The 13,460-nt window shown below is 39.6% G+C and overlaps 1 protein-coding gene across 1 annotated transcript in view; it reads left to right on the plus strand.

Moving 5' to 3' along the window:
* Window positions 1-13,460, plus strand: part of DNAH1 (dynein axonemal heavy chain 1) — a 179,468-nt gene that overhangs the window by 128,132 nt on the left and 37,876 nt on the right. The window contains exons 48-55 of the mRNA XM_087709198.1: window positions 2,281-2,511; window positions 3,600-3,796; window positions 4,390-4,525; window positions 6,844-7,052; window positions 8,135-8,300; window positions 8,547-8,738; window positions 9,762-9,872; window positions 11,754-11,939. Of these exons, the coding sequence (XP_087565324.1) occupies window positions 2,281-2,511; window positions 3,600-3,796; window positions 4,390-4,525; window positions 6,844-7,052; window positions 8,135-8,300; window positions 8,547-8,738; window positions 9,762-9,872; window positions 11,754-11,939 (1,428 nt within the window). The remainder of the gene's footprint in view (window positions 1-2,280; window positions 2,512-3,599; window positions 3,797-4,389; window positions 4,526-6,843; window positions 7,053-8,134; window positions 8,301-8,546; window positions 8,739-9,761; window positions 9,873-11,753; window positions 11,940-13,460) is intronic.

The raw sequence follows: 13,460 nt of genomic DNA on the forward strand, positions 1-13,460 counted from the left end.
CCTCCCCTTCTGCCATGAGCAGCAGCAATGGCAGCCAAGCCGGGAAAGGGGTGCTTTGGCAGGGCTGTGGAAGCTCTGTCAAAGCGCACCTTTCCCGCCTTGGCAGCTGCAGGAACCACCCCACCGCTTTATCTTCCTCCTCCTCCTCCTCCCCTTCTGCCATGAGCAGCAGCAATGGCAGCCGAGCCGGGAAAGGGGCGCTTTGGCAGGGCTGTGGAAGCTCTGTCAAAGTGCACCTTTCCCGCCTTGGTGGCTGCAGGAACCACCCCGCCGCTTTATCTTCCTCCTCCTCCTCCTCCTCCTCCTCCTCCTCCTCCTCCTCCTCCCCTTCTGCCATGAGCAGCAGCAATGGCAGCCGAGCCGGGAAAGGGGCACTTTGGCAGGGCTTCCGCCGCGACCCCAAGGACTCCTGACCTCGCGCCGCCGCTTCTTCTTCTTCCCCGGCCTTCCCAGTTAGCTTGCTTAAAGCTCCGAGGAGGCGGGAGGAGGGTCGCAGGAGTGGAAGTGGTGGGAGGTCTCCCCGGCCGGGAAGAGCTGAGAGGCTGCCGGCCCCTTTCGCAGGAAAGTTAACTTTTCTTGGCGAAATCCTGCCCCCCCCCCCCCCGCGTGGGTGAGTGGTCGGCTGTCCTCTTCCCGTAAGCCGCCCGGAGTTACCTGTGTGTGAGGTGGGCTGCCCTATGCATTTGCGTGTGTGCGCTGGAAAGAGAGTGAAAAAGAGAGGGAGAAATAATTATATTAATTAGATAGATCAGTCTTTCTCCACCTTGGAGACTTGAAAGTGTGTGGACTTCAACTCCCAGAAAGGGAGTTGGGAGAAAGGGAGAAAGGAGGAGAGAATGAAAGGAAGATGGGGGAAAGAAGAAAGAGGAGAGGAGGATGGAAAGGAGAGAAAGAGGGGGAGAGAGGGTAGAAAGGGGAAGAGGAAGAGCAGGAGTAGGAGAAAGGTAAGGGAAGAAGGAAGGGGAAGGAGAGCAGGAAGGAAGAAAGTAGAGAAGGGAGGAAGGGAGAAAAGAAAGGGAAAATGAGGTGGTGTTATAATAGGAGGAAGGGATGGTAAACAAAGCAACCCAAACTGTATATTATAACCTATTAAATGAAATAATAAATGTATAAGAATGATAAATGTTAAAACACTTGTAACCAAACGACATGCTATATGTGATGATGGGTTTTTTTCTTTTTGTTTTGTTTTTATTGTTGTGGGTATGTGTCGTCTATGTAACAAAAAATAAATAAAAAAAATATTTTTATAAAAAGGTGGAGAAACACTGAGATAGATGATAATGAGATGAGGGAGGGAGAGGGAGAGAGAGAGAGAGAGAGAGACCATAACTAGATAGACAGATAGGCAGGCAGATAGACGGATGGATAGAGAGAAAGAGAGAGAGATAGGTAGGCAAGCAGATAGATGGATGGAGAAAGAGAGGGGGAAAGAGGGAGAGGGATACCATAACTAGATAGGCAGGCAGATAGACAGACAAACGGATGGATGGATAGAGAGAGAGAGAATGTATATAATTAAGGTGACCAGACGTCCCTAGCGAGGTTGCGGGCTGGCAGTAACTGCCGCGGCCTAGCTCCCCCCCCCCGGTCAATGGTGTCCCTCTTTACCAATCTGAAAATCTGGTCACCTTTCTTGTTTAGGTAATTCTGAGGTGGTTGATGGTTCTGTGAGTGCCTGTCCTTTATAATTTTCCACATTGCCTTGATGGTTTTTATTCCAGTGACTTTGTCTTTCCTGTTCTTAGGCTTAGGGGGAAAAAACTGGTTTCATTGGCAGTCTTTTTTTGGGGGGGGGGGGGGATTTTTATTTTTTTGGTGTTTTCCTAGCACTGTCATAGTTTCTGGATGTGGGTGGGTGTGTAATGTCCCACAGTTATCTATGCATTAATGATCTAGTAATATTAATAATATTTAGTAATTAGTAATATCTAGTAATAACATCGTCTTGGCCACTCCCACCAGGTCACATGGGTGGGAGGCCACTCCCATCCGGTCACATGGGTGGCAAGCCACTCCCATCCGGTCACATGGGCAGCAAGCCACTCCCACAAAGGAGGCCACGCCCACAGAGTAGGTTCGAACAATTTTTGAAACCCACCCCTGGTTTAAATCAATATGTAAAGAAAAGATTAGTTATTTATTTACATTTATTTATGTATTATTTTACTAAATTTATACAGCTGCCTAGCCCACATATGCGATTTAGAAATGGTTTGGGGTCCTGTGGAAATCAAACATGGAACATTACTAAAGACATTCTTTATGATTCTTTGCCAGGATAAATTGACCCTGCTGAGGTTGTGGTATCACGAAAGCTGTCGCGTGTTCCGTGATCGTTTAGTTAATGATGACGATCGATATTGGTTTGATGACTTGATGAAGGACATGATGTTGGAATGGAAAACCAGTTTTTATGAAGTTGTTCCTTTTGAGCCCCTTCTTTATGCAGATTTCATGACGCCTGGGTCTGATGTGAAGCTTTATGAACTGATTGATAGCAAAGAGAAAGTAGGTTGCAAATGATACATCTCTGCCTCTTCTGTTTGCTATGTCTTTAATTCACCCTGCCCACAATGTATAATTTACATATGGTTAAGGACAACTTAAAGTGTGGAAAAATATTCTAGCTATGTTGCACATGTGGGCTAACACGGGAAGCATATATTAAAAGTATGTATTATTTTCTGTGTAAGAAGAATAAGGTTGTGCAAGGATAGACTGAACTCCAGAAGCATGCTGAGAATGATAGATGAAACTGGATGGAACAGACCTAGATTATGCACTTTTCCCCCAAGCCCCCTGCTTCTTTTGGTGTTTAGGCAAGTAATAAAGAACAGTTGGGAATCTGCTATGCAGATGACTTGAGCATAGTACTTACGCTTGAAAAATGCAATAAACTAGGAAAGAGAACAAGTTTTATGTTCCTAGTACTGCAGTGAATGCCATTAAAATCTTTACAGCTGACCTTTGCAAGTAATTACCCTTCCCACAGAACTCCCAAGTGGAAGGAGAGTGTGCTTACTGAGAAAATGTTAATTAAGCAGAGGGTAAAAATGTAAAGATTTTAATAAGGAATGATGTCCTTTGCATTCACTGCCATGTAGCCCGAAATAATAATGATAACAGTATGCTTTTTTTCTTGATCACCAAATGAATTATAGTCATTAATTATTCTGGCTTCTTTGGTAAGCAAATATTTGTCACATCTGTTGCTCAGATAGTTGAGGCTATGAGGAGTTAGATGACTTAATCAAGTCAATCATGGTAAAACAATGAATTTTACTCTGCAATCTTACCCAATTTATTGATACGATTGTTGCAGCAAAACTAAGTATGCTAGTTCTAATTCTTTGTGTACCATATTTAGTCTCAGATATCAAAGTCAATGTTTCCCTTTGTTGCCTAAAAGATATCAGTTTTGGAACTCAGATTCTAATTTTATTCTTTCAAATAACAGTATTTCATTTATTATCATCAGTGGCATCTGATGATAATAGACAGAAGGGATGCACTTCTCCTAAGATGGCCTCCAAAAATGTGTCTTTCCTAACTAACTGGTCTTATTGATCTTTTTTTTTTTTTGGCTTTGTTCCCAGCTTATACGTGTGATAGAAGAGTATATGGATGAATACAATCAGATCAATACTACTAAGATGAAGCTAGTGCTATTCATGGACGCTTTGGCACACATATGCCGAATCACACGTATTCTACGCCAGGCATTGGGCAATGCTCTTCTCTTGGGTGTTGGTGGTAGTGGAAGACAATCACTGACTAAGCTGGCATCTCATATGTAAGATATAAATGCATGTTACTCATTTCTGCACTAGTAAGCTGTGACAAGTTACTTAGAATGCAAATTATTCAAAGCCAGGATTTGCAAGTTAGCATGCCACAGATAGCAACCAGGAATTAGGAACTAAATAAAATGTATATTCCATCACCAAAGACATAGATCATTGTTTCCAGTGGTAGGAAGTGCAACAAAACCATCTGGATATGTTACTAAAATATTGGGGTGAGGATCACTTTCGCAAGGCGGCAATAACAACTTCATGATCAGTGAGGGTCATTGCAAAATAATTCCATAAGTTAAACTATACGTCATAACCATATTTACAATAGAAATAAGTCCACACAGAAAAAATCACACTTTTATCCAGCAGATTTTGACCTGTTCACTTCAATATATTTGTTGCTAAAGAAATAAGCTATTTTATCTTCAAAGTGGTTTGTTTCATTTACAATTACAACTTTTGTAATGAAAATGTCAAAACACTATTGACATTTGTTTTGTGGCAGTGTTTGAAATCTTCCTAATGATGTTCTTCAGTAATATCTTTACAGGAGTAGCTCATGTCCTGATTCAGATTCCTTCCTTTTTAGAGCTGATTATGAATGCTTCCAGATAGAGCTTTCAAAAAACTATGGGACAGCTGAGTGGAGAGAAGACATCAAAAAGATTATGCTGAAGGCTGGCTTGCAAAGCCTCTCTATTACATTTCTGTTTACAGATACCCAGGTAAGCAAATCTATTGGCAGAGTTCAAGGATTGGAATTTCCTCATGTACTGTATTTGTTAGCATGCTTCTTACATGAGTAATAGTCATTAGTGTGCTCAGAAGAGTCCCCACAATGGGCTTATCCAGCTCATCTACTTCTCATATAATGCAATCCTGTACTATTTATATCTAGTTATGTGTTATTCTCCTTAAATTCAATGACAATTAATCCCCAATAAGCATGCATAAAATTGAAATCATCAGCCTCATCTTAGAATCTCTATAATACTTCTATTAAAAGGCTCCCACTCTTAGCCGGTCATCCATTCCTTATATAGTATTTTAATATTATATTTGCATCTGACTAGTCCTACTAGCATTTCCAAAACGTTCTTGAATTAACCATAGGAACTAGATAACGATCAAAAAGATGAGGGGGGGGGAGGAGGATACTTATTTGCCGCCTATCTCAACATGGGGCTACTCTAGGTGACTCACAACAATAATTAAAATAAAGGACAAGGAAGTTTAAGCAAAGCAAAAGTAATTTAATAGAAACAAAAAAATAAAACAAGGACAAAGAAAACAAAGAAAATACATCAATACAACTACTAAAAACGATGGGCAAGTGGGGAGCAGAGAAGGGGGGAGGGGGAGTCTGCTGTCAATGTGCAGCCATCTCCAGAGTAGAACTCCCCTAGCAAACCGCCAGGCCAACCTCCAAAGCCAGAGAAGGATAGGAAATTGAGGCAGATCTTACATTAGAGGGCAGGCTGTTCCAAAGGGCAGGTGCTGCAGCAGAGAAGGCTCTTCTGGATCACAACAGTTGGAGTTCTTTACCAATGAGTTCCCAGTAGGCCTTCTCTGCCAGCCCAAATAGAATAGGATAGTCTTAGTGGGACAAGGTAGTTCACCAGGCAGCCTGGACTTACACCATTAAGGGTTTTATAAATCATAACCAAAACTTGAACTTCACTCAGAACAGACTGGTAGCCCATATAGTTCATGGAGAAGAGGTGTAATATGAGCCTCCAATCCTTGCATAAGTTTTCTTATTATACCTAGTAGGAATAATTCCGGTTTCAGCTCTAATTATTTCCTTATTATGATCCAATACTTCCTGACTGCTGAACATGTCCACCACATATGAACAAATGTACCTTGTTTGTGCTTATATCTTAATCATTCCGCCAACCTATTTGGGAACATTTTGGCCAGTCTTGCTGGGGGTAAATGCCAATGATAAAAAATTTTGTATAGATTTTCTTTATAGGCTGCCTACATTGATAATTTGAATTTACATACACACGCAAACAATTTTTCCCAATATTTCAATATTATAGTCAAAGTTTTTTGCCCAAATTATCATGGTTTCCTTGACCGTTTCTTCTTCCATTTTAAATCTCAGGAAATAATTATATGTTTTGTTGTCATTTTTTCCTCTATCCCTGTGTTATTTTATCAAGCACTTGCTGTTCTTTATAGAAGCCATATTTTTTTCTAAATCCTCTTTATATATTGTCTGAATTTGTAAGTAGGACCACCAATCTATCTCTATTCCTACCGTGTTTCCCCCAAAATACGACAGGGTCTTATTTTCTTTTTATTTACAAAATATGGCCTTGGGCTTATTATAGGGGAGGGCTTATTGTTTTCGGGTTGCCGGGCAACTGCTCCCTTGCAAACTGGCTCCTGAAGAGCTAGGCACAGCCTCAGGGGTGAAGCAGCCATGAGGTGAACAAGCTCACGAGCAACCGCCCGGCAAACCCCTTCTCCAGCCGGACAGAGTGCCATTCACTAACCTAGGGGGTATCCCTAAGGCGTCAAGCTACGTGGTGCTCTGCCCGTTCCCCAGCTCCCGCGGCGTGGCACATTAGGGATACCCCCTAGGTCAGTGCATGGAGCTCTGCCGGGCTGGAGAAGGGGGTTGCGCAAGCACCTGTTCCATCCCCAGCAGGCATGCCTCCTAGCCTCAACATGTCCGGGCCCAGGTCTCCCTGCAGCAGCCGCCACCACACTCCGAGCATAACTTCTTCTCTGGTTCCAAACTCCCAAACTCGGCTGCCTAGTCTTCCAGCAGCGGCTGCTCTAGGAGTGCGCTCTATGGTTGTGGGCTGGCTGCTGGAAGACTCTCTGTCCAGAAGTCTCTCTTACAGAGCCTTCCAGCAGCCAGCCCACAACCAAGAAAAAGAGTGATATTGAATCTTTCGATATACAGAAAATGTATTGGTTGGTTGGTTAAATAAAATCTGCTAATATAAAAATGAAATAGATATATTGGAGAGGTCATGGAGAACATTGAAACAATGAACATAATATTATTATGTATGTTTTTTAGATCAAAAGTGAATCCTTCCTAGAGGATATCAACAACTTGTTGAATTCAGGAGACATACCCAACTTGTATGCCCTAGATGAGCAAGACCAGATTATGACTGCTATGAAACCATTTGTTCAGGACCAGGGACTTCAACCCACCAAGGCCAACCTGATGGCTGCATATACAGGAAAAGTGCGCAGTAATATCCATACAGTACTATGTATGAGGTATGAGCTAACCTGGTACATATGGCTTACAGGAAAAAAGAAACTCTTCACTTTCAGCAACTTTCCTCTCCTTTAATGGTGACTCATATCATAGAAATCTATATAATTACTCCACAGCAACCTTCCAAGCTGATACAAAAAAACAATTTGTGACTAGTAACACTTCATCCCTGCAGGGATAATGGGAAATGTCATCCAAAAGGCCTACATAGCTTCAGATTAGGGGATTTTATTCTAAAAGTATCTAAAAAGGAAGACAGAGAGTTCTATTTATTCATTCACATTTGCCCCAGCATGCTACACAAAAAATACTTGAGCCAGTGGTACTTCTATCCTACTCCTGCCCATTTAATTACACATGTGGTCCTAAGTCTCTAGTCTATAAGCTTCCCCTACCACTGTTGCAAAGTGAAGATCTGAATTGAAACCTGCATTTTGAAAAGTTCTGTATATGCCATGGTTGCCATTTTTCCTGTTTTGGAAGAATTTGTGAGATATGTTAACCTTTTTTCCCACTATAGAGAGAATATCATGGCACTTAGAGCTTGTTAGAGTTTGTGGGGGAGAAGAGTATATCTATCTAAGCCCTTCTTGTTTTGTACCAAGATGAGGTTTTGAAACAATAATTCCATTATTATTTTTACTGCTACCGCAGGATTTGGCCTTGGCTTTGCCTTAAGTATTTCCTTGAGCGAGTGAGCCACTTCTCCCTATCACACCCACACACCCACTCCAGGCTTTAGACATTATTTTGCATCTTTCCGTAGTTTTGCTTTGGATTACTGTAAATTTAAACTTCCTAATTTACTAATCTTGGTGAAATGAAGTGTTGAGAACATGGGGGTTTTTTTTGTCTTTGAACCAAGCTCTTGAAGACCAAGTCTTTCAAATCTATAGATACTAGAAGGATTAAAGCTTATGAGGCATAGTGCTTCCACCTTCAGTTATAATGGAACCCACTATCCTTCGCTCTGTCTCCAGGACAGCCTTTCCTGCCTATAATGTATTCCAGTAGAACAAAACTAACACAAACTGTTGTAACAAGAACTTTTCTTACTCTTTTCTGTTTCCTGACAATTTAGTCCTATTGGGGAGGTATTCCGAGCACGCCTCAGACAGTTCCCATCGCTGGTAAACTGCTGTACTATTGACTGGTTCAACGAATGGCCTTCAGAAGCCTTGGAATCTGTTGCTGCTGCCTTTTTCAAAGATATCTCAGAGATTACTCCTGAAGTTTTAGAAGGCATGGTAAATACCTCTCTTGAAACAAATTTGGTGTTCTGTGAAAGATGTTGTAAAGTTTAGCAGCTGATTGGTAATCAAAGATAGTCATTAGAATTTAGAGCTTTTTTTAAATAGTTAGAATGTGTACCATTTTTCATGTTGTTTGATATTTGCCTAAATTATGTATTTCATAAATCAACTCATTTGGTTTGAATACCTACTTTGTTAAAAAGTCATTGAAGCTTCTTAAAATTGTTTTCTATATTGTAGATTCAAATGTGTGTAGAGATTCATCAGAGTGTTGCAGTTAAGTGCAAGGCATATCTGGCAGAATTGGCAAGACATAATTATGTCACTCCCAAAAGCTATTTGGAGCTGCTTGGTATCTTCATCAGTTTGATAGGAACAAAGAAACAGGAGCTGAACGTTGCCAAGAACAGGATGAAGAGTGGACTGGATAAGGTGGGATTCATTAGAGATATTTGCATTGATTTTCTTCCTCTTTTTGGAGGAAATTCACATAATGGATTGTTGCAATGACTCCTGTATTGAAAGGTCTTGAAGCAACTTTTGATATTGCTTTAAAATTGCACCAAATGTTTTACACACAAAATTATCATCTCCTCACCATATTCACCATAACTGCTAACATATTTATGTTGAATATAAGCAGACAATCGTTTTCTCTTCATGTGTGTGCATATGTACACATATGAAAGCTAAACATTTTGTTGCTATCTTTTCCTGAATAAAGCTGGCCTAGCATTTTTCTGATTTTTGGAAAAAAGGGGGAGGGGGGTATTTTCCCAAAATTGGACCTAGCCTAAATTACTGAACCTAGTTCCCAATAAAATCACTGACAGTTCTAGTGAATCAGACTAAACTATCCAAGTGATATCACTGAATCCTTACATTTAATTAATGTGAAAATGCTACTATTGATGCTGGTGAATTCGGTTTTATTTTTAAGGAAATATTAGACATTTCATGAATATAGATTAGAGATTATAAGAAACATGACACCGCATAATAAAACCATGGAAAAGCCAAACATTGACAATGGAAACAGCCAACTTTAAACTAAAAAATAACTACAACTGACAAGAGTCAACCAAAGTTAAACATCTGTATTTACCATTTAGTTCATGGCATAGTTACATCTATGCTCAAAATTTCACTAATACTTATTCTGACTGGATTGTGATCAAGAATTTTATACCTGAAAGATCTTGATGACAAGCATACTCACATTATTCTGTGCAAATGAGAATCTCTAATCAGGAGACTGCCTTGATTAGAGATTCTACAAGTTACCCATATGCCATCTACTAGGCTGTTTGGTTCATGTAGTGTACTGACACACTCAGGAGACAAGAGAAAATAATTTCTATCCCACTTAAATTCTTTCAAGTATGATCACTACATTCTTCTCTTCCTTTGAGATTCACCTTGATGGATTTTATATATAGTTTTCTTTCCCTCCAGCTTTTGCGAACAGCAGATGATGTAGCAAAAATGCAGGAAGAGCTAGAATTAGCTCGCCCCCTGCTGGCAGAGGCTGCCAAAGACACACTCGTGACCATGGAACAAATACAGGTATTGTATGCTCTGCAATCTACCTTCAGAAGCAATGGATGCAAGATAAACATAATATTATGTGCAAATGCTAAATCTCATTGTTCCTATGTTGAAGAAAGCAGCATTTATATTGCATATCCATGTTGCTTTTTGCTAGGCCCTGGCCTGCGCTTAAAATAGGAAAGTATAGGTTGAATGCCATTAAAGAGCCACAAAATCTTGTTTATTGTTGCTTTTATTATACAAGGGAGGAGTGCCATTTATATTTCCTTATGGAGGTGACAAAATATCTTGAGTTCCTTTTACTTTAGTACCCAAACAGTTAGTTCAATATGTAAGTTGCTTCTCAAGACAAAAATGTATTCTTTAAGCCATGTTCCTAAAATATTTCCCGCAGTCAAGAATTTGGAATTTACATTTATTCCTTTAGAAATGCTGTAATTCATTTTACTCCATAGTACAAATAGCCTCATTCAGAAGCCTTTCATGCCCTTCAAGAAAGGACATATCAGTCTTTGTGGTCATTTCCTTTGCGTTTTCAATTGTCCTTCCATCTTCCAACAATATCTTTTATTCAATTTGATGCCCTCCAAGTAACTTGGAATTCAGTTCCTCTAATACTGTGAAGTCCTGTTACTTGACAATTACAAGGGTTGAAGGTTTTTTTTCCCTCAACTCTGAGAGGCAGAGGTTAGGGAAGATTATCCAACACTCTGTGGTCTTTGAGCCACTCCAACTTGATACAGGCAACTAAATAAATTGATACCACTTTGGTGAGAAAAATAATACTGCTTTGTGTGGACGTATGAACCAAATCAGCGCTGGACCTGCACAAATGTTGTGCCCAAACACAAGGCAAATCGATGGAGAGAAAAAGCACTGGATAACTAATGAGTCTAGTGCTATTCCGCCTCCTATAGTGCATTTCTGGATGGTACACAAGTGTGAACCAAAGGGGCTAGCAATATTAGGCAGCCAAATTCAGAAGTTGTAGAAGCTTCATCACTGGAAGCTTTCAAGAAAAGACTGGAGTGCCATTTGTCAAAATTGGTGTAGGGTTTTCTATTGGGCAGGGGGTTGGACTAGATGACCTACAAGATCCCTTCCAACTCCATTAATCTGTTAAATAAGTACTCTGTATTAACACTGTAGTCTCCTGGCTAATGTACCATCAGCATTTGCTAAATAAGTAAGTTTAATTCCCTTAATAATAATTGTATGTTGCACAATTTGTAATCCCATTAAGCTTAAAATTTTGGTCACAATTACATCTTCATCAGTTCTGTTCACTATCAGGGAAAAGAACTTTTTTATTAAATGGCTGCACCTTTATTATAGTGGTAAATGTATTTAAACTATTTCAAATCTTCCAGAAAATAAGGATAATAAGGCTAAAGCGGTTAGATTGTTGAATTAGATTTACAACCTTAATTGATAGAAATGTCGTATTCTCAAAAAAAGTACTTAGAATCAAGCCTTTAATATTGCCTGTGTTTCTGTTACATGCTCTCTCTGTATCTAAATAAAATAAAATTATTGCCAATAGATCTTAAAGATCAACTGAACCCTAAAGGCAAATTTACAAGGAATTTAAGTTCTTCTACATTTGTCGCACCTCAATAAAATATTGCTACAGCATATCAGGATTTGAAAATCTTTAGCTTTTCTAGTTCTTACATTCTCATCATGTCTAGCCATCCAGAGATGGTACGGTTTGGTGTCCATCAGCCATAGTATGATACAGATTCCAAACATTTTACAAAATACCCAATGAAAAAGTATCTACAACAACTATAACATTATAGGTAACCAATTAAGCTATATTCTCCAATGAAAATTTGAGTGAGGTGAAAGAGAGAGAGATTGTACACAGTCCTAAACACTTTTGTGTTATTGCAGGTAGACACAGCTGTAGCAGAAGAGACAAGAAATGCGGTACAAGCAGAAGAAATGAAAGCTAAAGTGAAAGCTCAAACTGCTCAGGCTATTGCTGATGATGCACAGAAAGACCTAGCAGAAGCCCTCCCTGCTCTGGATGCTGCCCTCGCAAGCTTGAGGAATCTCAACAAAAATGATGTTACTGAGGTAATAAAGAGGATAGATTTTAGCACAAATTTGGTACAACCTCTTTGGGGTGTCTCACTCCCTGCATGATACAGTCGGCTATTTCATTTGGTACATATACCTCTAATACAATGGCGTTATGGTACCCAGGTATAAAGAAGGACCTTGAAACTCTTCCACTCTTTGCACTTCCTGAAGCATATAAATTAGGCCATATGCCATCCAGCCCCCCCTTATGACTTCACTGTCAAAAACCACAGCAGTTTCAAGTTTTGAAGGAATTACCTGATCAAGATATGGTTTCCATCGCCTCTGGATGTGGTGCTGATCCACAAGCTGTTTCCTTCCTAGGCTTTTGCATGTAGTGACCCAAGAATTGGAGATAGCAGCCAAGATAAATCAGTCGTTCCCTACCTGAGCAAAGCTAGATTTTGTACCAATTTTGAGTCAGTCTGGTATAGTCATTGGATTAGAAGTGAGGAGACCCAGCTCGTGCCGTGGAAGTTCAAAGGGTGATTTTTGAGTTGGTCAGCCTCTCTCAGCCCAATCTACTTCACAGGATTGTTGTTGGGAAAAACATAGTTTTTGTGCTGGGCTTAGCACAATAAATCCATACCAAATATACCTGCTAAATACTATTTTAATCTAAGATCAAATATTTATTTACTGCTTGAATCATGTATCCCATGCCATAACAAGTAGGAATTAGATTACAAATGCTCTTCAGTAAACATTTCTATGGGGCAATTGGATCTTTGGCCAAATTTTGGTTCATTATATTATTATTTTTAGTCACAATCTACTTTTGGGCTTCTATGGGATTATAGTTTTGTTTAGTATCGCCCACATGGAGTCACGGTTGATCATTACATTCAAGACTGGCTCATGTATTGATTTTCTCTATTCATATTGCTATTTGTAGTATCATTTGTAAGATTCATCAAAGCAGCTGTCAGCCTCTGCTCCATTTTCATGAAGCAGCACATTGTAAGGGCACATAGGCAGGCATTAAGGTGATGGTTGGTGCATGATGGGAGGCAGAACTGAAGCAGCAAGTTAGCTAAATCTGGGAGGCTATGGTGGACCATGTATGAACTTTCACAGACCATACTTTGAAAATTATCACTCAGATTTTCTATTTCCCCAGTATTAACCATGCTTGGTGGGAATTGTAGGTGCTATAGTGTTATCCTTGCAGAGGCCACAAGATTAGGATGACTGTAACATCCTAATGTTCAGAGAATATTTGCAAAATAGCTTATACAATTATTTCACCATCAAGTCTCTTTTACGTTTTCAGGATAGTTCATTCACACTGAAAATAAAATGTCTGAAGAAGCATTTATATTACCAAATCACAACCAGATTATGCAATATCAGCATGGTTATAGCTTTGTCAGCATAGTACTTTGTTTAAACTATGAAAATTAATAAATAATTAAGGCATGGATTTTTTTTTATAATTTCAATAGGATCTTTCCAACACAAGTAATAGATGCAGAGATTTATTTAAGAGGACTGAATTTAAAAAGTCAACAACAT

This window comes from Thamnophis sirtalis, unplaced genomic scaffold (assembly GCF_051295495.1).
Source record: "Thamnophis sirtalis isolate CommonGarterSnake01/CBP01778 unplaced genomic scaffold, rThaSir2_p1.2 scaffold_3, whole genome shotgun sequence".
NCBI lineage: Eukaryota > Metazoa > Chordata > Lepidosauria > Squamata > Natricidae > Thamnophis > Thamnophis sirtalis.